Consider the following 26,643-nt stretch of genomic DNA (forward strand, 5'->3'; position numbering starts at 1 on the left):
GGAACTAAGGGGGCAGTGGTTATGGTAAAAACGAAATCGCTATTTTAAACCACTTAAAAGGCTAGAAGTAGCCCGACACTTTCCCGACAAGTTCTCAAAGCCTTTTTTTATATGCTAAGACCCTTTTTATACGACCAAAGAAGTGTCGGGCTACTTTTAGCCTTTTGAGTGTTTTAAAATAGCGATTTAGTTTTTACCATAACCACTGCCCCCATTGTTCCAAGTTTATAGCGTTTTGATAGAATCGGCTAAAAACAGCCGAAGTGACCCCCAGTGTGTGGGGGGTGTCTGGTGTCTGTGGGTCTGTGTTGGCTCTCTGCCAGCTGTCCATTACAGTCCGTGCGTTGACATAGGACAGCTAGATCGGATCAAGCCTCATACCGATTTTGATACTCAAACGGACCTTGTCAATTATCCGTACGTACATGGCCTTAAAGAGATCGGATAATGGCCGGAGCATGGCTGATTCCGCTACCCTAGGTGGCGCTGTAGCCACCTGGGTGGCGCTGTAGCCCTTTCAACAAGTGGTTATAGAGCCACTTACGGTTGACCTCTACGTCCCAGCAACAAAAAACACGGGCAGCATTCGAGAAAGATGTTTTCGCAGGGCTCCAGAGTTTGTTGGTGTTCCCATGGACCTTGGCGCACTTATCGTACAGGCGTCTCTCCGGAGACAGAGGGTTTTTCGGGACAGAACCGATCCCTTGGCATTGTCTGACGATATTCTTTATGAGAGATACAGATTCGGCATTTATTTAAGGCATTTATTTAATGGTCAAAATATTATTAATCAATGGCGTAAATATCGACGGTGCAACCGGTGCAGCTGCCTGGTTGCCCCCCCCCCCCGTCAACAACTCAGCGCAAGGCAGGCACGGTCCAACGCCCCCATGGACCTGAAGTGAACTGACAGCTGTCCCGCACACGGCAACAATCCCTTTCTCCTCCATGTAGCGTTTCAATCTTGACTTCAGAGTCAAAGCCAAAATTCCTTTGCCCCAATTCCTTCTCCACCATGGCCGAGATAACCCCCACTACGAGTCATTGTTGTGGAAGTACCAGAGCATTGGACAACCCGACGCAGTCATTGTTGAGAGATGTGCCCGAAGTTACTACTTTACAACCTTGTTGATGACCAACGTTTAGGAAAACATGTATTTTTAATTCAGCCTTGGGTGAAATCAAAGCGCAGTGTGTACTGAATGCATGTTGACGATGATATGGGTTTTCACTTTTTAGGCCGTAATGGCATGACAACGGCTTCCTCCATCTTCGTCGCCATTTTGCGTCGCCATTTTAAATAATGCTCAGTTTTTCGTTGTCCGACGGTGACAACCATAAACATTAAATTAAATAAAAAACATTAAAAAAACATATTTATGAAGAAGTAAGAATTGTTTATGTCTATGGCGACAACAACACGACTACCGTCTCCTTCTACTTCTGGCTCACGTCCCCCGGCCGCAAGATCTCGAGCATGTGCAGAACGCGATATCCGACACGGGTTTAAATGCAGGTAGAAACCGGACTATGATCGAGTTATCTAGGTATTCATATCCGATTTCGCTTGTCCGTTCATGTACCGATTTCGGTCCGAAGTAGTTCGGGTAAAGGTGTTTACTCACTTTCAAAACAACAACAAATGGAAACAGGATGGCGATTAGGATTATGTGGATCAACCCCACCTTTCCGCCTCTCTTCCATCTCTGGCTCTGAGTCCTTATGGTCAGATGGCTGTATGAGGAACACGGCTTAAGGAGGTCAACGCTCCAATCAATCTGGTCTCGTGTCTGAGCAGCCCCGTGTTTCTGGAGGAGGACAACGACAACGACGAGCTGTCGACACACAGGAAGAATAAGGCAGCGGAGAAGGAGCTCCACTGTATGTCGGAAAAACTTTCCAGACGCCTTCAGGACCTTGACCAGGTGGGTTTGGGTGTGTGGGTGGCTGTGGGTGTGGGTGTGGGTCACAGTCTGAGTAAACGAGAATTGGATCCTGCAGATGCTGCAGCGTGTGCTGGGGGAGAGCGGAGACTTAATGACTGAAGAGGGAAAGCATCACCAAGGGGGCTGCAGACAAACCGGTGTGTCCGCGCAAACACACACACAAAGTACGTTAAAGGAGTCGCTCTCCATTAAGACTAAAACTCTCGCTAACCTCAACTTGTTGTTGTATTCCAGTAACGCCCTGCCCTCAGGCCACACAAGCCCTTCCCCTCCGCTCCCCGCCCCCTACCCAGGTACCGCCGCGGCCGGAGGGCCCCACCAGGGGAGCCAGGGGACCTGGGCGTCTGCTGCAGACCAACCTGAAGTCTGCCCCTCCCTCCAGGAGGATCCCCGGCCGGGAGGGAGGAAGAGGAGCCTCTCAGGTACCCTCATCATCCTCAGGGGTCCCTGAGGAGATTTCAGACCCCAAGATGAACCAACACAACCCATCCTCACACCGAGGGGTTGACCCCATGGTCACAGAGGTGTGCGTGTGTGTGTGTGTGTGTGTGTGTGTGTGTGTGTGTGTGTAGGCCTATGAGGAGCAGCTGAGGCGCTGTGAGGCCAGAGAGGAAGAAAGGCTGGCCCAGGAGCGGTTCCGTGCTCAGGAGGCCGTAAGTTGCCCCCCCGGTGCAGGAGACCCCCCTCACTACTGAGGATTTCATTCTGCTAATGTTGTGATCCGATATTCCAACCTCTATGTGTGATCTCTTCTTCTGAGTGGTTTAGCATTGGGCTTCTACAGTTCTGTCCTTTCAACAGAGGGGGTGTGAAGACACTCTAGCACAATATACTGGTCACCGTCACAGGAATTGACCTTGATATGTCAGGCATTAAAAATAAACTAAAATCATAATCTCTCGCCACTTAACAAATTGTTGTGTGGTTGTAGGAGCGGGCGTACAGGGATGCCATTTTAAGGGACCTCCCACAGAGAGCGTGCTCATCTCCAGGACAATGTGAGAGGGAGGCCCAGCTGCGCCCCCTCCCCTCCAGACCTGGCGCCGCCCGGCAACAGCAGGACCATCCCAGGAGAGCCCCCCAAAGTAAGAGCAGGTCGTCTTGGTTATTCCTGGACCTGGGAACAGGATCCAACCTCAATATATTGCCTGTTTGTCTGTCTGTCGGTCGGTCTGTCTGTGTCTGTCTTCCTCTCTGTCTGTCTTTCACTCTCCCCTTCCAGTGAAGGTGAAGCAGAACGACCTGCTCCGTGTGCTCCTGAAAGAACTCCCTCTCCTCCAGCACTCTCCTCACGGTTTGGCTCGCATGTGGGAGCAGCAGATGGGCCAGGTAGAGCAGCTCCACCACCTGCCTGCCCGCATCGCCCACAGCCAGTCACGCAAACAGGGCAGCCAGGTGGGACCCCACCACCACCGCCAGTGCTGCTTGCCAGTGAGCTCATTCACCTCCTCAATAGTCGGCTGAGCGGAAATGGACAGCGTCTATAGCGCCAGCGTCGGATTCCACCGCTACTCCTCCCCTTCCTGTTGCTGGCTTTCCCGTATTGTGCTCCCCCTCATGGACACCGCTGCTGCTTCCGAGGGTTAGCCCCGCCCTAGACGATTTTGATTGGTTTAAAGAAATAAAAACAGGCCAGCCCAGTTTCCCCCCGGATAGACGGCTCTAAATAGCGTGGTTCCAGAACATTCTACTTGCTGTAGTTTGGTCTGGCTTGGCGAGACTACCTCCTCACTGACCCTGAACCGTAAAGCTAGGGGGCCGTGAAGCTAGGGGGACCTTTAAGCTAGGGGGGCCATGAGGGGATACCAACACTTGACTGTTGGGGTGTCCTGAACTTAGACTGTTGGTCAGGCAAGACCATAGAGGCTATGAACGCAGAGGCATTGAAATCGATTAACAATCAATCTTTTTTTTTTCACGTCAATAAAATCATTATACATCCTTGGGCTGAATGGTCGATTTTATATATTATATAAATATTGATCCCTCCTCTCGATAGCGGTTGGCGTTTTAAACTTATATTTGATCACAGACGTCTATTATCTCTGCCCCTAACGTGGTTTTTAGAGACCCCCATAAAGCTCAAATTGTAACCCTGGTGCGATGTTTCAAAGACCAGTTCATGTTCAATGTCACTAACTGGTGAGTCTGCAGGTGGAGGAGGCCAAGCGCAGACGGGACCTCCTGGTGGAGATCATCCGCAAAGAGAGAGAGCACCACAAGAGACTGGTGAGGCGCACTCACTCACTCACGCACACAGGCACTATCTGCGTGCACCAGTGGCGGCAATAGCAGGTGTTGGAAGTAGAAGTCCTGATCCCTGCCGGGTCCTGAGCCCTACCATAGCCCTGCTGAACGTAACATTCAGTAAAAGCGTTGATGCTTCTTGAACACAGCGATACTTTCTTGCCACAAACACAGCAACCATGGGCTGAAAATAACAAAATATTTTTGGTCGGCGTACAGGGAGGCCATTTTAAGGGACCTCCCACAGAGAGCGTGCTCATCTCCAGGACAATGTGAGAGGGAGGCCCAGCTGCACCCCCTCCCATGTTCCCGGCATATTTTTGGTCAAATCAATTAATCAGAATGGAACTCGGGTTATAGTGAAAGGTATAATTTGTTGATTTACAATACAGACAAATTGGACACAAGTTGAATGCTTTAACTGGTTTGATTTGGCAGGTTATTGCTTATATTTAGTATCTAATCCAGTTCAAGGGGTCATCAGTTGTGTGATGTAAAGTGTTTGCCCTCCAGCGGGACTTCAAGGAGAGGATCCAGCAGCAGAAGGCCGCCCAGAACCGGCTCAGGGAGCAGAGGCAGCAGGTGGCCCGCGCCAGGAATTACCACAGCAGCTTCCACGTGCAGCTCCGCGCACATCTGACCCGCGCACGCTCCAAGGAGGAGAAGGTGAGCTGAAGGCCCTTTTTCCAGCAGGTGCCCATAGAGGTCCCCTGTGGTCTAAAGGTCCCCTTGTTCCCAGCAGGTGGTCTAGAGGTCCACTTGTTCCCAGCAGGTGTTCTTGAGGTCCCCTTGTTCCTAGCAGGTAGTTTAAAGGTCGTCTAAAGATCCGCTGTTCCCAGCAGGTGGTCTAAAGGTCCCCTTGTTCCCATCAGTTGGTCTTAAGGTCCCCTGTGGTCTAGAGGTCACCTGTGGTCGAGAGGTCAAATTTCCCAGTTCCCTGTTCCCAGCAGGTGGTCTAAAGGACCCCCTGTTCACAGCAGGTGGTCTAGAGGTCCCATGTTCCCAGCAGGTGGTCTAGAGCTCCCATGTTCCCAGCAGGTGGTCTAGAGCTCCCATGTTCCCGGCAGGTGGTCTAAACCTCCAATGTTTTAGAGGTCCCTTGTTCCCAGCAGTTTGGCTAAAGTTCCCCTGTACTCACCAGGTGTTTTAGGGTGCACTAGGCCATCTGGCCGTGGCTGTGGCCGTTTTCACACCTAGCCGTGCTCAAATCTGCCAGTGTGAGTGTGGCCGGTCTGGCCAGGCCAACTTGGCCACTTGGGAGAGGTGTGCTGCTACGGTAGGGGCCGCCACGGTACAGATGCTAATGAGCCGACATGCGCACACGCACGGCTACGCAACCTGAGCTGGATGATGTATAGTCCATGCGACGACCATGGTCATAATAAAGGCGACGAGGAAATTAGCAACAGACTCAACAAAGTGCGAACTGAGTTCTCCGTGTTGTTGTCCATTGTTGTTAAAACTCTGACTGGCGGCAGACTATATTATGGTCCATGCAGCGGACGCTTGGTGATGACGTGCTACGACGTGATGACGTATGTACAAGAGCCTACCGTGGCCAGGGCACAGTTGCGACGGCCAACGGCCACGGCCAGCTGGCCTAGTGTGAATGCAGGCCAGAGAACAATGGGGCCAGTTGAGCACGGTTATGTGTGAAAACGGCCAGATGGCCTAGTGTGAGTGCACCCTTAGAGGTCCCCTGTTCCCAGCAGGTTGGCTAAAGCTCCCCTGTTCCCAGCAGGTGTTTAAGAGGTCCCCTTGTTCCCAGCAAGAACAGGTGACCTCCAGATTCAAAGTGGATGTCAATTTGAATCTTCTTTCATGTACGGCTCTGTTAGATTTCAGCTTATTTCTAAACTGTTCGTATAGACTCTGCGTTGTGTATTTTCCGTCGTAGTAGTAATTCTCGAAGTCGAAATCAAAGCAACTTGACAGGTTGGATCAGAGGGTTGAATAGATGGTTTATTCCAGGATGTAATAAAGCGAGATACAGACTTAGGTATAATAATCAATAGTGGACGCGGTTGAGGAGCAGTTTTGAGACGTGTTCCTTGGCTGTCGAACCCTCTTCTCTCCAAACCAAAAGGTTTGGGCGAGTATTATACAATAAGAGAAACATGAATAACACGTAAACAGAAGCACTCTCAGCCTTGATAAGGTATATGGCCCTGGCTATGTCCCAGAGGACCAGGTCGGTTCATCCTTGTTGGGACATAACAAATGGCAGATGTTGGTAATAACACCTTGTATCAGTGTGAGAGGCACTGGCCTGTTCCTAGACTAGAAATGTGAACACAGAGAGACACTAAAATACACCAACATTCTACAGCTCTTTAGTTTTGAAGAGTAATTTAAAGCTCCAGTGTTTAGAATGGAGTAGCATCTAGTGCAGGGGTCTGAAACTCGCGGCCCGGGGGCCAATTGAGGGCCGCAGGATGATATTTTGTGGTTCCCTGCTTCACCAAAGTTTAGTGTTCGTGCGGCCCGCACGTTGTTGTCAAACGCACATTTTTGCTGAGTGGCCTGCCATACTTTTTTACCACTTGTTAGAGGGTAACCAGCAGTGTTTCCGCTAGAAAAAATTGGTGCCTGTCATGTGGCCTGGAAGGTTTCATTTGAACGTTTTTAGATCCGGCCAAGAAAATCAAGCTCGACCCGGCCCGATCCCATGCACGTTCTGTCCGAGCCCGGCCCGCCCCGACACATTAACTGTAATTATGAGACCGAGCCCGATTTCAACCCGACATTTTTTTACACATGTAATTTTTAAGTAACTATGTGTAACTTTGTACACATTTGTTACTTAGGCCTACTCTGCTAAACATATATGTAAGGAATAATGTATAGAACGCCGGTCATTATCGGGAAAATAAGCCCCGACAGGGCGAACCGGACACCGACACGCAGCGGAGGTGTCTTGCTTTGCCCTGAAGGGGCTTATTTTCGATAATGACCGGCGACGTTCTATACATTATCCCGCTTACACCACGGCTACTTGCCAAAACGAAAAAATAACTTCACATGGTGTGTCTTTTTAATTTTTTTTTGTTACCAGCATTCGTAGTGTTGATCAGCAGTGAAATAGTCTGCCAAAGACGTTGACGTCGCTTAGTAACCGAAGACGCTGGGGTTGACAAGTTACCGGACTACTTACTACCCATGCAAGTGAACGGAGCGTTCCACGGCATTGAGAAGACCCGTGTAATCAAGGCCTATAATATTTCGGTTTATGGCATTGAATTCAGATTAGGTCAATAAAGCAATGATTCAAAAAAATGAAACGCTCGATCAAAGGCCTGGCCCAACCCGGTTCGAGGATAGTGGTGGGAAATATCGGGTCAATCAAAACCCTCATTGTTTTAAATGAATTGGCTAAACAAATGACCACAGTAGCATATTTAAACACAATTCAAATTGTGCCGAGAGAATTATTTCAATTGGTCATTCTGACCGGAGACATTTAGAATTTTCGGTCCTCCTCCTCCTCAATGACCGGTAATTACCGGACAACGGAAACTCTGGTAACTTGATGTCCAGATTTGGCCGGGACAGTCCCAATTTTGAGTTGCGTGTCCTGAGCCCCGACAAAAGCCAAAGGAAGCTAAAATGGCCCGGTTTCCACCAACCACTATGAAATGTCCCCTGTTGTCAGCGATTACATAGCCAACGTGATTGCCCGATCATTAACTTAGATTGGGTCAGTTGTGCTCCTTTTTTCTGTGGAATATTTGATGCGGCCCAGCCTGAACCAGACTCTACCTCCGGCGGCCCCCAGGTATGTTGAATTTGAGACCCCTGATCTAGTGGTTTCGGGCAGAATGAAACCCCTCTCTTTCTTCGGTGGCAGTTGACTTCATAATCAAATCAAACTTATAAATACAAATTTGCAATACAAGGTGCTTACAATGCAATGAATTGATGACCTAATTTACGAGGTTATTGTTGGTGATGAGTGATGACGTTCCTTCAGATTAGTGAATTGAATAATTCCATTTCGTTTTTTAGGTTCATAACTTACAGGTAATTTAACTAAAACATAAAGAACTATAAAATGCATTTCCTGCAGAAAATGCGGTGAGTGCTCTTGTACAAAGTGAAGTTGAAAATATTTTTTAATAAAGCCACATAGATTAAGACATAAAGAAACGCTAAATGGTTTAAATCAAGTGAAGGGATTTGAACAAAGTTCAAAGGTCTAAATGGAGTAAACATTGTAAAGCTGCACACCATTTAAGAAAAAGTTAAGTTGGTTGGAAACAAATAAAGTGTCAGCTGAATGAAAAGTGCAAAGCATTGCTAAAAATCCAGAAATGTATAAGGTCAAGTGTGTGTGTGTGTGTGTGTGTGTGTGTGTTTAAGAGAATAGCGAGCCGGTGTGTTTTTAAAAAAAGCCCAATAGAAGGGGAAAAACGGTCCAATCTGGCAACCCTGCCTGAACGTCCTCCAAAAGTAATAATAATAATAATAATAATAATAATAATAATAATTGAAATTTATATAGCGCTTAATATGGTACTCTAAGACGCGTAAAAAAAAAGTAGCCCAATCCAGCGCGAAAAAATACCAATCTGGCCACACTGATGAACGATAGTTACGTATTGTAACTCTAGATTCTATGAGTATAGGCGCAGCCTTTTAAGGCTATCGCTATTGGGTTATCCCTAGGCGTGAGCCGTAGCACTGAAAAATGTGTAATCCCCGCCCACCAACAGCGTGGGCCTCAATTACGTCCGCGTGCGGCGTGCCTCAACGACGTCCGCATTTCACAGATATAGTCGGGCGCCGGCGGACGTTCTGCTCCCAATAAACAGGGGGCTCTGCCCTCGCTGACACATAAGCCTAGCCATAGCATCACACAGCCAATGCGACAGCCGTTGTTTCGTCAGGGGGAGGCCCTGGGAATGTTCTCTGTAATGCACAAATAACTGTTGAGATTTGCGCAGAGCCTCCGTGCGCTTCACATAACAGGCAAGCGCGCGTACAGGGCACAAGAGGATGGGCTGTTGCCTCCTCAGATTGATGAGGAGGGAGAGAAAAACCATTGAGTGTTATTACTCTCGATCTGAACGAGCTAGTAATACTCTTAGGTGTAAAAGCCGGGTTCGGGCGTAATATGGCCCTCTTTCCACCAGCATCTGGAGGAAAGAGAGCACACGCGGCAAAGGGCAGGAGATGGGATCACAACCCCTCTCCGTGCACCATTTCTGGAAAGCCGCCCATTTAGCCGAGTAAAACGCTCTGGTGGAGTCAGACTGGAGTCAGTCTGGCACCCTGGATGGTCCGTACGACCTCCTGGGCGAAGCCGAGACCCTCTAGGCGCTCGCGTTCAGCGGCCAGGCCCACAAGCGCTGGCCGATCTCTGGGTAATCTATGATTGCTCCCCCTGCCTGTGAGAGAGCGTCCCGCCGCCAAGGGAGTTCCTTCGGTGGCCCCGAGAGCAGACGCTGGAGGCAGGGAAACCACGGTGCACTCGTGCGTTGCGGTGCTATGAGAATCATACACAGCCGCTCCTCTTGGACTCGGTCCAAGACTTGGGGAATCAGGGGGACGGGCGGGAAAGCGTACAGGAGTGTGTTCGGCCATGGTCTGTGAGCGAACGCATCCACCCCGAGTGGGGGATTGTCCTTCGCGCTGAGGGAGAACCACAGCTCGCACTGTGTGTTCTCCCGCGTGGCGAATAGGTCGACCTCCGCCTTCCCAAACTCGCTCCATATCTGATTGATCAGATCGTGGTGCAGAGTCCAATCTCCTGGTTGGGAACACCCCTCGACATCATGTCGGCCCCTCTGTTCAGCACACCGGGGATGTACACTGCTCTGATGGAGAGCAAGTGCGTGTGCGCCCAGCATAGCAGCTGTCTCGCTATGCTCAGCAGCTGTGCCGAGCGCACGCCCCCTTGGCGATTTATGTATGCTGCTGTCGCCTTGTTGTCCGTGCGAATCATTGCGTGTTGATTCGTCAACAATGGGGCAAAGTGTTGGACCACTTTCAACACAGTGAGGAGCTCCAATGCGTTTGTAATATGCATGGTCACGGGGGGGGGGCAAACGCCGCCCACCACGTGAAACTCGCATGTTCCTCCCCAGCCCGACAGAGAAGCATCTGTGAACACCGAGATGTGTGACGTTGCTCTGCCTGACGGCACCCCTCTCGCGAGAGTTCGGGGATCGCACCAGTGGGTCAAATCGGGGCCCACTGATAGGGGAATGGTCACTTTGCGCCGCCGTTGGCGCACCGGGTCGATGCGCAGGCGAGAAAACCATCTCTTCAGCCGCCTCATGTGAAGCAGCCCCAGCGGCACCACCGTGTGAGCGGCTGACATCATGCCCAGCAGCCTCATGACAGAGAGGGCTGTCACGACGCTGCCCGGTGAACAGCGGCAGAGGAGAGACCACAGCGTCTGCATCCTCTGCTGTGAGAGCCGTGCTCTCATTACAGCTGAATCCAGCTCTACCCCCAAATACATCACACTCTGTGAGGGGAGGGGGGAGCTCTTCTTCCAATTTATGGCAAAGCCTAAATTCGACAGGTGAATCACCAGCTTTTTTGTTTGAATAGCTGCTTCCTCCTTGGAGCGAGCCATCAAAAGCGGATCGTCCAAGTAGAACAGTACTCTCATTCCTGTTGCGTGAAGCGGCCGGAGAGCCGTCTCCAGGCACTTGGAAAACGTTTGTGGGGCTAGAGAATAGCCGAACGGGAGACGGTTGTACTGGAAGTGTGACCCTTGGAACGAGAAACGCAGGAATTTCCTGTGTTTGGGGATCACTGTGACGTGGAAGTAGGCGTCCTTCAAATCTATTGAGGTGAACCCGTCGCCCGGCTTTACACACTGTAACACTCGTCTGATTGTTAACATGTAAACGGCCTCTCCGCGATGCATTTGTTGAATAGGGCTAGATCGAGAATCGGTCTCAGCCCTCCTGTTTTCTTGGGTACCAGGAAATAACGGGAATAGAATCCCTGCATTTCCTCTCCCTTCGGGGGCGTGGAAATCACTTTTTTCGCTAGAAGCTGCTGGAGCTACGCCAAAAGTGACAGCTGTTGATCCTTGGATGACAGCGTTGTTTCCACAATGCCGTTGAATCGCGGCGGAACGGAGGTGAACTGCAGGGTGTGACCCTTGCTGATCAGCCTGTCCATCCATTTGGCCAGGGTGCATGCGTTCAGCCAATCTGAGTAATGCTTTGAAAGCGGCTGTGCAGCCTCTTGTTTTGATGTGGCTGTCATGGAAAACGAGCCACGCTTGAGCCCCTGCCGCCGCTGCAAGGGGAGGAGTCCTCCCCGCAGCCCATGGGGGGCTCTGCCCGAAAGGGCTGGGTGTGTGTGTCATTAGCAGAGGCATGCCCTGCCTGCTCAGCTTGTGCCAAGAGTGTAGCTTCCTCTCTCCTGAGCATTGGGACGCGAGGAGGAATAACACTGTGACTGGGCAGCAGACTGCTGACACTGTGAACGAGCTGTGTGTCATTCGTAGACAGAGAGCTCGTTTTAGCGGCCGTCTCGCCACTTGTTATGCCAGGCATGACGTGGTGAGGGGAAAGTAATGTAGGGCTGGCTCGATCAATAATACGAAGTTTATTGACGGCCTGCCTATGTGTGGGGGGGGATGCGTGTGAAACAGCTATGGCTGGGCCGGTAGGCTCCGGCGTGTGGGGAGTGGGGAGAAAACAGCCGTCTTTAGTAAAGAGGTGTTTCTCGCTGTCACACGTTTCTCCCTCGCCCCGTAATAGCCGGCGCTCGTGGGGCGGGACATCGCTCCATGAGCCCGCTGCCCGAGGCCTTTGCCGGCCTCTCGCCGCAGCCTGCGATGGAGGCGGGCGGGGCTGGTAAGCCGGGCGAGGCTGCCTTTCTAAAGGTAATGAAGGTCTGGCTCGATCAATAATACAAGGTTTATTGACGGCCTGCCTATATGTGGTGGGAGATGCGTGTGAAACAGTTATGGCCGGGCCGGCAGGCTCCGGCGTTAACTGTGTGGGGAGAAAACAGCCGTCTTAAGTAAAGAGGTGTTCCCCCCTGTCACACGCTCCTTCCTTGCCCCGTAATAGTCGGCGCTTGTGGGGCGGGACATCGCCCCATGAGCCCGCTGTCCAAGGCTCTTGCTGGCCGCTCGCTGCCGCCTGCGATGGAGGTGGGCGGGGCTGGTAAGCCGGGTGAGGCTGCCTTCGTAAAGGTAATGAAGGGCTGGCTCGATCAATAATACAAGGTTTATTGACGGCCTGCCTATATGTGGTGGGAGATGCGTGAGAAACAGTTATGGTCGGGCCGGTAGGCTCCGGCGTTAACTGTGTGGGGAAAAAACAGCCGTCTTTAGTAAGGTGTTTCTCGCTGTCACACGCTTCTCCCTCGCCCCGTAATTGCCTTCGCCGGCGCTTGTGGGCTAGGACAGAGCCCCATGAGCCCGCTGCCCTGGGCCTTCGCTTGCCGCTCGCCGCAGCCTGCGATGGAGGCGTGCGGGGCTGTTAAGCCTTGGGGCCAGGAGGAGGAGCTGCCGGCGGCGCCGCGACAGTGACTGCCGGGGGCCTATGGCGGCGACGGGCGCTTGGAGCGGAGCGCTGCCGCCCGGGTGGAGGCGGAGGGCGGGAGACGTGTCTCCGGAATTTCTCTGCCTCCTTGGAAGCGGCCTGCATGTCATCCACCATAGATGACAGACAGGGCCCGAACAGCACGTCCGGGCTGATGGGGCACTCCAGTAACTGCCGCCTCATCGGCTCAGGGATGCCCGGGGTCTGCTGCAGCCACAGGTTCCTCTGTATGAGGTGCTGCCATGCCGCCGTCCGGACCGCTGCCACCGCGCCAGTGGAGCAGAGGCAGAGGATGACACCGGCGGTTTTCACCGCGTCGACTGCCTGTTCGGCCAGACGATGAGGGTCAACCGCCATGGTGGAGATTTTATGCGCCAGCAGGGCGATGTTATTCATAACAGCCTCTTGCTGCATCATACACCGATGCGCTCTGTCTGTAAGCTTGGCCGTCAGCTGGTCTTTGGGAGTGGGGGTAGCGGTCGCTGAGCCCCGGCTTCACTCCAAAGACAGCACACAGAGCGTGATCCAGCGGCGGTACCGCCCTGTAACCCCGGTCTGTCAGACCCTCCGTCTTCGTGACCTGGATAAATGTTTTCACCGGGGCACCGAGCCTCACGGGCTCCGCTGAAGTACAGGCTGATGGCGGGAAACATCGGCCAGATCGGGTCGAGACGGGCGGGGCGTGTCGCGGCCTCGAGCCCCCAGATGCCACGGAGCTGGTCCGGGCATTGGGGGCCCTGAGGCATGGGCACCGCAAGGCCAAGGTTTGCGGCTGCCCTGGCGATAATGCCCGGTAGCTCTGCCACCAAAGCTCCAACCACTGGAAGTGAGGTGGCGGCAGAGACGGGCAATGCTGCTGCCCCGGGCCTCTCCGTTCGGAGAGGGGAAGCCGGGGGAGACGCCCCCTCCTCGTCGCGGTCGGAGTCGTCTGACTCCGAGCTCACAAGGAGAGAGAGGGCATCGTCGAGCGGGACAGTAAAGGCTTCAGCCCGTTGAAAACGAGGCCGGTATGAAACTAAGGCCCCGTCCACACGAAGCCGAAACAGGCGAAACCGTTACGGTTTCGATATATCCGGTTTCGGAGTATCTCGTAAAGACGGAGTCAAGCGAAACCGGGTAGATCTGTAGAAACGCTGTAGTACACATTCCAGGCCCATAAGGGGCGCTGCTTCTGCTACAGAAATCTTTGTTGTTGTGAGTTCTGAGACTCCGCGGGCTTAACAGTCATTGGCTAGAGGGTCGAGGGGTGGGGCGATGACGTCATGGTTTACGGTTTCAGTAGGTTTCAGGCGTCCACACGAATCCAAAACGAAACCGAGTAGATTTGAAACCACCTCCGAGGGTGGTTTCAGAAGTTTACGGTTTCGGTCAGCGGATTCGCCGGCTTCGTGTGGACGGAAGGCCGAACCGTACAAGACCTTTGCGGTTTCGCCATGAAATCGGCTTCGTGTGGACGTGGCCAAAACTGTTATTCTGAAAACTGAAATTCCGTTTGGATATGATTGAAGATTGAAGTGTGTCGATTTGTTTAGTGGTTTGAATGATGGTAAACAGTTGAAATTTGACCAAGTTACGATTTCTTAAGTAATTTAAGTGTCAGAATGGGCAGACGGCTTCAATTGGACCAATTGTAGAATATGCCGGTTTGGCACTAAAACTGTGATTCTGAAGAAAGTTTAAATGATATCGAAATTCCGTTTAGATATTCTTGAAGATAGAAGTGTGTAGATTTGTCAAATAGTTTGAACGAAGATAAATGGCTGAAAATGTATTTAGTTACGTCTTAAATAGCTGAAGTACCAGAGGACCTCCCATTGACTCATGTTAAAAAAAAGATAGTATTTTAAAAGTAGAATGTCTTAAAAAGTATAAAATATAAACAATTGAAAAGAAGCGCGTGATTCCAAGTTATTCTGAAGATATTAAAATATCTAGGTCAAAAATTGAGGAAGTTGAATTTCTAAAGATTGTAGAGAATAATAAAGAAGGAAAGAATAAAACTTATGAAGAACATTAGGCGAGCGCTGCATCCAGCATTCACATAATAATAATACAATTGTTCAATGCACAACTGCCCATGTCAATAAAATGATTGCAAGTCTGAAAGAAGAGTCTGACAGTATAACTTCAGCGACATCGAGTTATATCAGTCCGGTATTGGTCATAGTCACATGGGCCTGAACACTTCATATTACATATTACATAATACTCTCATCAGCTCCCTCTCTGACTTCACCCTAGTAACAGAACAGACCGTTTCAGAACTCATCCGCAAAGCCAAAACCACCACCTGTCAGCTCGATCCTCTTCCCACCTCCCTTGTCAAAGCATGTCTTCCGTCCATCTCCCCCATGATCACCAACATAATTAACTCCTCCCTCACTACTGGTACTGTACCCCCCACTCTCAAGCTGGCTGCCATCACTCCCATCCTGAAAAAACCTGGTGCTGACCCAACTGACCTTAACCATTACCGGCCCATCTCCAATCTCCCTTTCATCTCCAAAACACTTGAAAGGGTGGTTGCCGCACAACTACAGTCCCACCTCGACACTAACAATCTCCACGAACCGTTCCAATCTGGCTTCCGTCCAAAACACAGCACTGAAACAGCCCTAGTCAAAATCACCAACGACCTCCTCCTTGCAGCCGACTCTGGATTACTCACCATTCTCATCCTCCTCGATCTCAGCGCAGCATTCGACACCATCTCCCACCCTCTGCTCCTGGACCGCCTAGCTGGTATTGGGATCACTGGTGCTGCACTCTCCTGGTTTACATCCTACCTCACCGGCCGTCAACAATTTGTTCAACTAAGCAACCACAAGTCTGGGTGTTCAGGTGTCTCACTGGGTGTCCCCCAGGGGTCAGTCTTGGGTCCACTCCTCTTCACCACTTACCTCCTCCCGCTGGGCACACTCCTCCGTCACCATGGGGTTCATTTTCACTGCTACGCTGACGACACACAGGTCTACATCTCCACCAAACCCACCGCTGCCATCCCCCCCACTTCCCTCATCACGTGCCTGGAAGAGATCCGGAGCTGGTTGAGCAGGAACTTCCTGAAACTCAATGGAAACAAGACCGAGGCCCTGCTCATCGGATCCAAATCCACCCTCACTAAATCACAACACACCCCAGCTCCACTCATAATTATCGATGGATTCCCAGTACCCTTTTCCTCCAAAGTCAAGAGCCTCGGCGTCATCCTGGACAACACCCTCTCATTCGCACCCCATATTCACAACATCACCCGGACTGCATTCTTCCACCTCCGCAACATCGCCAGACTCCGCCCATCACTGACCCAATCCAGCACTGAAATCCTAGTTCACTCATTTGTCACATCACGCATAGACTACTGCAACGCCCTCCTCACCGGACTCCCCACCAAACTCATCAACAGACTGCAGATCATTCAGAACTCAGCCGCCCGGATCATCACCCGCACCAAATCATCTGACCACATCACCCCTGTCCTCATTCAACTTCACTGGCTCCCAGTACACTACCGCATCCAATACAAAACCCTACTCCTCACCTACAAAGCTCTCCACAACCTAGCCCCCAGTTATCTCTGCGACCTCCTCCAAGAATACACTCCCTCCCGCTCCCTCCGCTCAACCTCTGCTGGACTACTATGTATCCCCACATCACGACTCACTTCAATGGGTGCCCGGTCATTCAGCTGTTCAGCACCCAGGCTCTGGAACTCCCTCCCCCCACACATAAAACAGTCAGACACCATTACAACCTTCAAGTCACAACTCAAAACTCACCTGTTCAAACTCGCACACAACGTCTAACTGATCACTGTTTTGTTTGTTTTTTTGTTTTGTTTTGTCTTGTTTTTGTTTTATTTATTTCTTATTGCTTATGTTTATTTATTTATTTATTTTTTCCACAATGTCTTGTTTTTTAAAAAATGTATGATGACTATATGCTCTGTAAGGTGACCTTGGGTGTTTTGAAAGGCGCCTCTAAATTAAATGTATTATTATTATTATTATATTAAACATTATAACCCGCTTACTCGATCACGCACTAGAAAGCATCATCGTTGGCCTCTGAGCACAAAAATCCTTCTCTAGAGCGGTTTGTTCACTCTGGGCTCCTTTACAAACAGGATGTGCCCCGTGTAGACTATTCTTTTTAATTATTTTTTTTATGAATATTATATTCCATTTCTGCTAAGTCCATTACCACTCAATTCTACACACTTCACCTTTTAATGGTCTTTCCAACTTCCTGTTTTATGGGTCAGGAAGTGGAAATTAACCTTAAAATAGGAAGGCATTTCCACTTCCTCGTCCATCCCATGGTCAAAGTAAGGTGTGTGTGTGTGTGTGTGTGTGTGTGTGTATAGATGCTGCGGGAGGTTTTCTCAGAGGGGCTTGCGTTGCAAAAGGCCAGTTTGAAGGACATGCTGCTGTGAGTTCTGAGACTCCGCTGGCTGAACAGTCATTGGCTAGAGGGTCGAGGGGTGGGGCGATGACGTCATGGTTTACGGTTTCAGTAGGTTTCAGGCGTCCACACGAATCCAAAACGAAACCGGGTAGATTTGAAACCACCTCCGAGGGTGGTTTCAGAAGTTTACGGTTTCGGTCAGCGGATTCGCCGGCTTCGTGTGGACAGAAGGCCGAACCGTACAAGACCTTTGCGGTTTCGCCATGAAATCGGCTTCGTGTGGACGTGGCCAAAACTGTTATTCTGAAAACTGAAATTCCGTTTGGATATGATTGAAGATTGAAGTGTGTCGATTTGTTTAGTGGTTTGAATGATGGTAAACAGTTGCAATTTGGCATTTCCACTTCCTCGTCCATCCCATGGTCAAAGTAAGGGGGGTGTGTGTGTGTGTGTGTGTGTGTGTGTGTGTGTGTGTGTGTGTGTGTGTGTGTGTGTGTGTGTGTGTGTGTGTGTGTGTGTGTGTGTGTGTGTGTGTGTGTGTGTGTGTGTAGATGCTGCGGGAGGTTTTCTCAGAGGGGCTTGCGTTGCAAAAGGCCAGTTTGAAGGAGGAGAGATCCTACGCCAGAGAACATAGACTGGAGCAGAGCAGACGCCACCTGGAACACATCTCCTCCATGGAGAACTACTACAGAGACCAGGTACGCCCCCCTCACTGTCACACAGTGCTGCCTTGTCCTTACCCAGGCACCAATAAGGGGACTCTGAAACTGTCTATTATCTGGGCCACCTTCTGTTTGGTTCCTCCCTTTCCCAGTTTTGTTTTTATCCAAAGAACTGGTTATATCATAACTACATTTATATTGGATATAATGGGTTAAAGCATCGCATCAGTTCTGTAGCAATATATTGTTTTTCAAAGGATATCAAGCAGTTCAGGTATTAAAGGTTGGCCTCCCGGCTCTTTTTCAGTTTTCTTTGCTGGCTGAGACGCTTTCCGAAGAGAGCCAGGAGATCCAAGTTCGCAAGAAAGCCCAGGAGAAGGTAAGCGAATGGCGCTCGAAGGGTTGAGCTAGTGGCCCTCTTAGTTTTCCTCTCAGGGTGGAGCCAGTGGCCCCTCTAAGGGTTTCTCTCAGGGTGGAGCCAGTGTCCCCTCTAAGGGTTCCTCTCAGGGTGGAGCCAGTGTCCCCTCTAAGGGTTCCTCTCAGGGTGGAGCCGGTGGCCCCTCTAAGGGTTCCTCTCAGGGTGGAGCCGGTGGCCCCTCTAAGGGTTCCTCTCAGGGTGGAGCAGGTGGCCTCTCTAAGGGTTCCTCTCAGGCTTGAGCTAGTGGCCCTCTAAGGGTTGAGCTAGTGGCCCTCTAAGGGTCCCCCCTTAGCGTGGAGCCAGTGGCCCTCTAAGCGTGGAGCCAGTAGCTAATGTTGAAGCTAATGTTTCCAGGCCTTGATGAAGATGAAGAGAAAGCTGCGCTCCCGAATGGAGTGGGAGGTGGGGGAGCTGCAGAGCGTCATCGTCCATAACGACCAGGACCACTTCTTCCAGGACCTGGAGGTCCAGAGGCTGCGGAGGCGGGTTCAGACAGCCTCTTTCCAGTACGAGCGCAGCGGCCTGCGATAGGAACCTGGACGGCCACACACTCAATATCTATCTTTCAAAACTTTTTACTGGATCGACTGTTTTGTTGCCGAGATATTTTTAGAGAACCTTTTTCACCTCTGCTTCTAACAGGAAGTAGAGGACAAGTAATAATGATTACCACTCTAGAAATGTTATTGACTCACTGTGAGTTACTGTTCACTGTCACACATCAATCACCTGTGAGGTGATTGATGTGTGACAGCGGTCTTTTCTTTGACTCCCTGGTTTCTCCGACCCCCGGAGGCCGCTGACATCCCCTTGTAACTTTCGGTGGATGAGGGACCAATTCTATAATCCTAACGTTATTTCTAGAAAATGTCTGTGATCAACACATAAATAATATTCTGATTTTAAGTGTGGATTCTCTGTCTCCAGTATTCCTTTTAGAAAGAGGTTGATTTTATCTGTCAACATCTTTAGCAGCCTTTGTGATTTGTGGTTTATGGCGTTGCCATGGGAACACAGATGTCCCTCATAACACGAATGAGGCTCATGTACCAGGGCACAGGAACTAGGGGAAAGCAGAGAAGGTATAACACCTTGACCACCGACTCTTTCACAGATCAACAACATGGCCATTGGTGTTTTATTTTATCTACCCGTGGTTCATGGGAGGAGCAAAGTGTCCTGAGCCTCGGAAAGGAAGCCTGACAGAATGAGTCCTAGAACTGATTATCAGCTGGGCTCCTCCCCTAATGGCTGGGTCGAGATATGCCACGTTTCCACCGAGCGATGCGGTTAGGTGTGGTAAGTTACAGCTCACATTTCCACCGCTGACAGTACCCTTAGGGTAGGGCGGGTTTAAGCCGGATGGCGATTGCCGCGGCAGCTACGTAAGCGCATCATTAAACAAATTAAACAACCCATTAAACAAAGAGCAATCATGGTGGACGTCCAAGAAGGACAGCGAATTTTTGCGCGACATTTCTTCATTTAACGAAGCTTTCGCCGTTGTCCTGAAATACCTTGCGGGTAATATGTAATATGTTTTGTTGTTATCCGCCTGTCGCACGGAAGTGAGTATTCTGTCGACCAATCAACGGACGGTGTATGTATCTCCTTCTTGTTGGCACCCTTTCAGACCACTTGGTACCCCAACGGAGGAGCATTGAGCGATAGATACAGTTAATCATCGCTAGCACCGACCCCGGCCAATTTTGGTGTTGGAAACGCGAACCGTACCGCACCTAATCATACCTAATCGCACCTAACCGTACAGCACCGCACCACTTGCTGGAAAGGTGTCACTAGTGGCCTTCTAATCGTGTGTTTCCACCGGCGGGTGCGGTTCCAACGGCAAAAGTGGGCGGGGTCCAGACTTAGACTTGATTAGCCGTACTTATCTCTCAGTACAGAAAACCCTGACCCTTAGAAAATAGATTTATTTTCTTTGTATTTGTACCACGTTGGTCAGTTTAATGTCGATTGTTACATTGCAACTTTATTACGGTCACCAATTTATGCATTGCACGGTCTTGCAGTTAGGCTAATGTAGCTAACAATAATAATGACATGACACAATCACAAAGATGAACGGGAATGACGTCACATGTACAACTCGTAAGGCTGGTGTACATTCACATTTGTCTTTAGGTCATTGCCTACTCATTGTTATTGTTAGTACAGGTCCTGGGGAAGATTTGTATGCGCTTCATTTAGCGGAGACTATCTCAACTGTTATAGACTAATATTACCCCACTGAACAACATGTGGTGTGTGCCAAAATCTCTATCCGGGACGAAAGTCCTGAAAATGACCACTATAGGTGACACTATTATCACAATACAGGTGAATGGGACTTTTTTTTTTCTTTATAGATATCCTCATCAATTTCTACCAGATTAATCTTCAACTTAATAGAAATACTTTTTGTATTACACTTTGTCTTAAAAAATATTAGTACAATATGCAAATGAGGCGATCTCATTATATATGCGTACATAAACCCCTGAAGCTAGAGATTTTCTGAGCTGATCACAATGACCATGATTATGAGGTCAAAGAACAGTGTAAGCATTTTGATTTGATATAAATAAAATGGCAAAAAAAGTTATAGCTATTACGTATTACTGACAACTAGCAACATAGGCAAGGCAAGGCAAGGCAACTTTATTTATATAGCACTTTTCATACACAAGGCAGACTCAAAGTGCTTCACATATAAACATTGTCATGCAATAAAATAAAATAATAGATAAGTAAAAGAATTGTGGAATTGCCAAACATACAGGAATTGCCAGTTATTAATTAACCTAAACTTTAAAAGCTTACATTTCCTAGCTGTTCTTAATATTGCTGTCATCACGTCATCACCTCCAACTTTTTTTTCAACAAAAGTTTAATTGGTAGCCATAGTAACCCGAGGTCATAGCAGAGCACATGGCTGTCAAGCAAGATTACTTGTGAGATCAAGAAAAGTAAGGAAATCTACTCTTTTTTTTCTGTGTTGGCGTGTACACTTATAATGTGCCATTATCATATGAGTTGTAATCTTGTGTGATTAAATAATTATAATGAATTTGTATCAGTTTTATATCTAATGTGGTGTGTATTGTAGCTAGCTAACTACAGCTTGTTACCTAGCTAGCTGCTAGTGTTTTGTTTTGTTTTTTTGCAAAATGGGGAAAATGTCATCACCAGTAAATCAGAACTTGTGATCAAATAGTCTCAGACAAGTTGATGAAGTTTCAGTGTCTTCATATCATGAAGTTATCCCTCACAAAGAACGGATATGTTGGTACATACCAATAACTCATATTTGAAACCTTATTTTACAAAATTCCAAAAGATCTGGAGAGAGTGAGAGAACAACTCGTATAGATAATAATAAAATTGGACTGGGCTACTGCGGGAAACATTGTAAGATAAGCTTTAATTCATTTATTTTATTTTGGGGGTTATAAAATAGAAAAGTGACATGCCATGCGTAATACAACTTTTGATTGAAGTAGGAAATATTTTATGGTAGAAAAAAAATAGTCTAGCTTTTTTGAGCAACCTAGCAGTATATAATTGTTTATTTTCAGGATGAAGTACCTCTCACAGCTCCTCGTGCTTCACCTAAACCAATCAAATCAGACGAGTGCATCCTATGTCAGAAGAAGAAGCAATCTGAGTACCTCTCTAGTGGTGAAATTGGCAGGGGTGTTATTGTTTCGCTTGCCAAACAAACTAAGATATGTGATACTCGAACTGCTAGGGTTCTTCAACTGACAGGAGCAAGAGATCATAAAATAACACACCAAATCCTGCTACAGAACTTTTCAAAGGGATATGGCTAAGGCTGATCACACAACCTAGCCATTAGAACAGTCTGAGCCATCTCAGCAGAGGCCTATTAATGATCCAACTGAGCGTCGAAGCGGAAGATTTAAGACCAGTGTAACTACAAATGTATGTATCTTTTGTGGTTCAGATTGCAAAACAGTTAAACAGAAGAAAATACACATTATTCAGAATCTGTGAAAAACCGATGGCCCAGAAATTACTAAACGCGGCCATGTTGTTCAAGGACCATGTGTACACCCAAACAGTGGTAATGTGCGAGGTAGATGATGTTTTTGCGGCTGATATCCAATATCATGACCCTTGCCGTAAAGAGTATTTTAATAAGTATAATGCCAAAATTGAGGACATCCTGAAAAATCTTGAAAAGGAGGATTCAATAACAGCTGAGGACAACTCATTGAAGGCTAGATTTTTGGCTCTTGGGCTTGATTTGAGCAAAACATCATACAGTCTGACTTCCATCAGAGACAGACTCAATGAAGGTTCAACTCAAGTAGTGTCAAACCGAGCTGCAAAGCAGCTAATCATTGAGCTGTATGGAGACAATGTCTGCTTTACATACCCAGGTAACAAACGAGCATCTCAGATGGTACTTTCCACCAACAGTTCTCCAGAGGTCTTGGTAGAGTCCCTGAGAGTTTCACCTGTCAGACAGGTGGCAACTGAGCTGGCGCAGGAGTTGAAGGAATACAGCTTTGGACTACAGAAGAGCTTCTGTGAACCACAAGACCTCCAACTGTCAAATTACATTTTCATTAAGAACCGACCACAAAGATGGCAGGAGTTTTTCTCCTATATGTTTAAGGGGAAAACAACTTACCACCTGAAGACTGATGTAGTCTTTCAAATTCTGCATAACATCCTTACCGAGGGCAAGGAACCAACACCTTTTCATGTTATGGTGGCTCAAGGAGTGCACAGTCTGACACGATCAAAAGAGCTGGTGACTGCTCTTAACCATCACGGAATATGTGTCAGTTACAACACGGTCAAGAGGATTGATGTTGACCTCGCTGAACGTATCATCACTACAGCAGGTAACAACAGAGTACCTCTCCCTGCTGTCCTAGAAGCAACAAGCCCATTAAATGGGGCAATGGATAACTTTGACCACAATGAAAGCACCCTGGCAGGAACAGGCTCCACACATGATACCATCCTTGTTATCTTCCAAAATGTTCCAATCAGTGTAGAGAAACCATCAGCGGAAAGTGAGATCTCTGCAAGGTCCGTTGATACTCAGAGCCGGACCACAGTAAAGCTTAGGTCTAAAGTCCTTTGCCAAAAGATTATCAGGATGGGGCCAGTAAAAGAGCGCGGGGAGATACACCTTGACTATAAGGTATCAGAGCCTACTCCAAACACAAAGAGCTCCACCATTGAAGCATTAGAAGTCTTGGATATGTCGAGAGACCCCTCTTCCACAACAACTGACGGCTATGCTAAAGCAACCGAGTCCACCAAGTCAATAAATTCAGACTATTTTTTGTGGATGGCCAATCGCTTCTCCAAAAAAGTTACACATGTCAGTGACAGTGTCCCAGGATTTACAGCTCTGAGAAGCGCAACTGTGAATGCCAACTTTCATCCTACCACCAAAATTCTTATCCCGCAACAACATTTGATGCAATCTTCACCACAATGATTAACTTTCAGGATGTGCTTAAACAGAAGGGAGATGCCTATGGTGGTTTGTGGGCCGACGAAGGTGTGTACCGTATTGCCAAGGAAATCCAACTTATGAAACCAGGCCAGTTTAATAATATATTCCTTGGTCTAGGTGGGTTTCATATGGAGAAAATTGTGTTGGCCTGTCTTGGTACATACCTGGAACCCTCTGGAATTTTTGATGTTCTAGTTGAAACAGAGTGCTACGGTACTGATGTCATTAAGACCGTGATCTCTGGTTCTCACTATGCTAGGGCCCGCACTGCCCATTCAATGATACACGAGGTCCTCACATCCATGATCTTGGAAGCATTCCTCTCCAAATACCCTGACAGAAAAACAGAGATAGAGGCACTGCAGGTCAACTGGAAGTCCCAAGAGCCTTCAAATGAAGAACACCAAAAAGGAGCTTTCTAACATCATCAATGCAGCCTTTCAAGTCTACCTTAAGGAACAGGCATTGCAGTCCCAGTCCTTTAATTACTGGAGCACATATGTTTCTGACTTGTTCCCAATATTGAGGGATCTGACCAACTCTCTGCGCTCTGGAGACTGGATTCTCTACCTCAGTGCAATAGAGAGGGCAACTTCACTGTTCTTCTTTTTTGGGAGAACAAACTATTGTCGATGGACACCATTATTCCTGCAAGACTGCTATCAACTGAAGGAGAAGTTCCCACTCCTCTGTGACTCATACATACATGGTGGATTTGTTGTGAACACCACCAAGAAAGGTAGTGGAGTGCCATTTGACCAGGCACTAGAGCAGTGTTACAACCGGCCTGCCAAAGTGAGTGGAGGGATAATTGGGGTCACCAGGAAGAAGGAAGCAGTAGCTCTTTGGGGAATCATCAAGCATAAAAAGGACCAGTATGTTGATCTCCTTGAGATGAGGGATGATGTTGGAGGAGAACTCTCGCTTCATCATGACTTCAACCCGAGCACGAGGAATATCTCCTCAATGTATGCAGTCCTTTAAGAGACCAGGGCATGCTTAAGAATGTTCTCACTGGAGAAATTGTGACCAAGGTAAATGTCGACAAGTTGTTGTGCTGCATCACAGAGGGCAGTGCTACTTGTGCTAAATGTACCGATGATCGACTCAGAAATAAGTCGATATCGATTCACTCGACTATTAGTAAAGTCAAGTTTACTTTGCCAAAGACCACCTTGAACTTGGCTTCCAAAGCAGACATCAAAGATGAGACAATCAAAGCTCTCATGTTTATTGAGTACGGGTGTCACCGGGGATTCACAGTTGAGGAGCTACTCCAGCATGAGATCACCAACTCTGCATTCTTCTTGGTTGACAAAGACGGTTACTTGAGGAAGAGTGCCAAATCACAACTTGAAACTGAGCTGTTGAAGTTGTGTCCACAAATAGATATAAAAGGTCCAGTTACCCCCCCGCAAACACACGCCATCATTATCGACTTCATGGCATTGGTGAGAAAGGTCTCCTTAAAGAAACTTGATCCACCCATCAAGACATTCCACGACTTTGCTAATGCTTTGACATTTATGGTCACCAAAGCTGGAGGCGACTGTGATGAGATCCATGTAGTTTTCGACACTTACCGAGAGGACAGCATCAAACATGGAGAGAGGGAGAGAAGAGGAAAATCAAAAAACATGGTTGTCCTTGATGTGGTATCACCAAACCAAAATGTTCCAGTGGTATTAGAGAACTTTTGGTCATCTTCCATTAGCAAAACTGCTTTTCAGGCATTCTATGTTGAGTGGCTGACCACCAATTACAAAGGCACCAAACCACTATACCTTGGTATAGCACCACAGGCATGGATTGTGTCAGCAGCGAGTGCTACTCCATTCCCTCGGCTCAACTGCACACACGAAGAAGCTAATGACAGGATGATGTTCCATGTGCAGGACATTTTAAGTCACCGCACAGGATCTACATCACTGACACTGTCATCGGGTGACACAGATGTCTTTGTGTGCCTATTATACCACATAACAGTCAATTGGAGAAGTCTTGGCCTCCAAGAGCTCTGGCTTATCCGTAACTCAGGAGTGAAAAGATCAATATTACCACTTCATGATATCTGCAAAGCACTGGGAGACTAGCTCACACAGTGCCTCCCAGCACTACATGCGCTGACTGGGTGTGATACAACTAGCAAAATTTCAACTAAACTTGCAGCTCTGAACACTGTCCGCAAACCAGACAACTCTTCTCTGATTCTCAATTTCAACTGTCCACAGCTAACAGAGAGTGCAATACAAATGGCTGAAAGATTTTTGGTCAAATGTCTCAAACCATCAACAGACATGGAGACATTTGACGACCTGCGCATTGCTGCGTTCGATAGTAATGTCCTCAAGATGGACTTTGAGAGAACTGCTTGCACCTCAACTATTGCAGGAAAACATATACAAAGAGCCTATTATCAACAGCAGCTTTGGGTCCAAGCACCATTTACAGACGCCACCTCAATCTTAAATGCAGATGCTTATGGTTTTATAAGAAAGGGCAGTTTATTAGTCCCTGAGATTGTAATCTCAAAACCTGAAGGGTTGCCAGATCCCTGCTCATGTGCCAAATGTGCACACAAGAATGGATGTCCCTGTCGGGTAGCTGGTATCCGTTGCTGCAAGTACTGCAAATGCAAGGGAGGCAATAGTTGTAAAAATCCTATCACTGAATGAGCTCTCATCATCGTCGCCTTACCTGGATTCCATCAGTACCTGGACTTGACGTGTTACCTTGCAACACAGGGAATTAACCTGCTGCTTTGTAGTTTTCACTTTGAGTTAACGTTCTTATGATATTAGCAAGGTTGGATATAAAATGTCTGTATATCAATAAAATGCTTGTTTTCTTTCTTTGAAAAAAGTCCTGTGTTTGTATACAATTGTATTTATAACCCCACCCCAACACACACACAGCATCCACCCTGGAGACACAATTAGAA

The 26,643-nt window shown here is 48.3% G+C and overlaps 2 protein-coding genes across 4 annotated transcripts; both read left to right on the top strand.

Annotated features, from left to right (window-relative positions):
* The first annotated feature begins 40 nt into the window (after positions 1-40).
* LOC130378867 (centrosomal protein of 95 kDa-like) lies at positions 41-17,547 on the top strand. 2 transcript variants are annotated; one of them, XM_056585476.1, is made up of 9 exons: positions 41-1,925; positions 2,002-2,083; positions 2,181-2,368; positions 2,519-2,599; positions 2,878-3,031; positions 3,169-3,377; positions 4,101-4,175; positions 4,707-4,859; positions 17,079-17,547. In XM_056585476.1, exons 1-9 carry the CDS (start codon positions 1,884-1,886, stop codon positions 17,145-17,147), a joined length of 1,053 nt encoding a protein of 350 aa, XP_056441451.1. In that variant the 5' UTR covers positions 41-1,883; the 3' UTR covers positions 17,148-17,547. The 2 variants fall into 2 exon arrangements, with proteins under 2 accessions (XP_056441451.1, XP_056441456.1); XM_056585481.1 differs by having other exon boundaries at positions 3,169-3,341.
* Positions 17,548-17,650: 103 nt separating this feature from the next.
* LOC130378852 (centrosomal protein of 95 kDa-like) lies at positions 17,651-24,936 on the top strand. 2 transcript variants are annotated; one of them, XM_056585468.1, is made up of 3 exons: positions 17,651-17,817; positions 18,089-18,160; positions 18,554-24,936. In XM_056585468.1, the coding sequence occupies exons 1-3, from the start codon at positions 17,671-17,673 to the stop codon at positions 18,728-18,730; spliced, it is 396 nt and encodes a 131-aa protein (XP_056441443.1). In that variant the 5' UTR covers positions 17,651-17,670; the 3' UTR covers positions 18,731-24,936. The 2 variants fall into 2 exon arrangements, with proteins under 2 accessions (XP_056441443.1, XP_056441437.1); XM_056585462.1 differs by having other exon boundaries at positions 17,675-17,817.
* Positions 24,937-26,643: the final 1,707 nt, after the last annotated feature.

Source organism: Gadus chalcogrammus, chromosome 3, assembly GCF_026213295.1.
Source record: "Gadus chalcogrammus isolate NIFS_2021 chromosome 3, NIFS_Gcha_1.0, whole genome shotgun sequence".
Taxonomy (NCBI): domain Eukaryota; kingdom Metazoa; phylum Chordata; class Actinopteri; order Gadiformes; family Gadidae; genus Gadus; species Gadus chalcogrammus.

Bases quoted from the DNA above. Each gene is read 5' to 3' on its own strand.
- LOC130378852 (XM_056585462.1), top strand. From the start codon at position 22,143: ATGTATGTATCTTTTGTGGTTCAGATTGCAAAACAGTTAAACAGAAGA.
- LOC130378867 (XM_056585476.1), top strand. From the start codon at position 1,884: ATGTCGGAAAAACTTTCCAGACGCCTTCAGGACCTTGACCAG. The intron at 2,600-2,877 runs GTAAGTTGCCCC...GTGTGGTTGTAG, and splicing joins GGTTCCGTGCTCAGGAGGCC to GAGCGGGCGTACAGGGATGC. The intron at 4,860-17,078 runs GTGAGCTGAAGG...GTGTGTGTATAG, and splicing joins CACGCTCCAAGGAGGAGAAG to ATGCTGCGGGAGGTTTTCTC.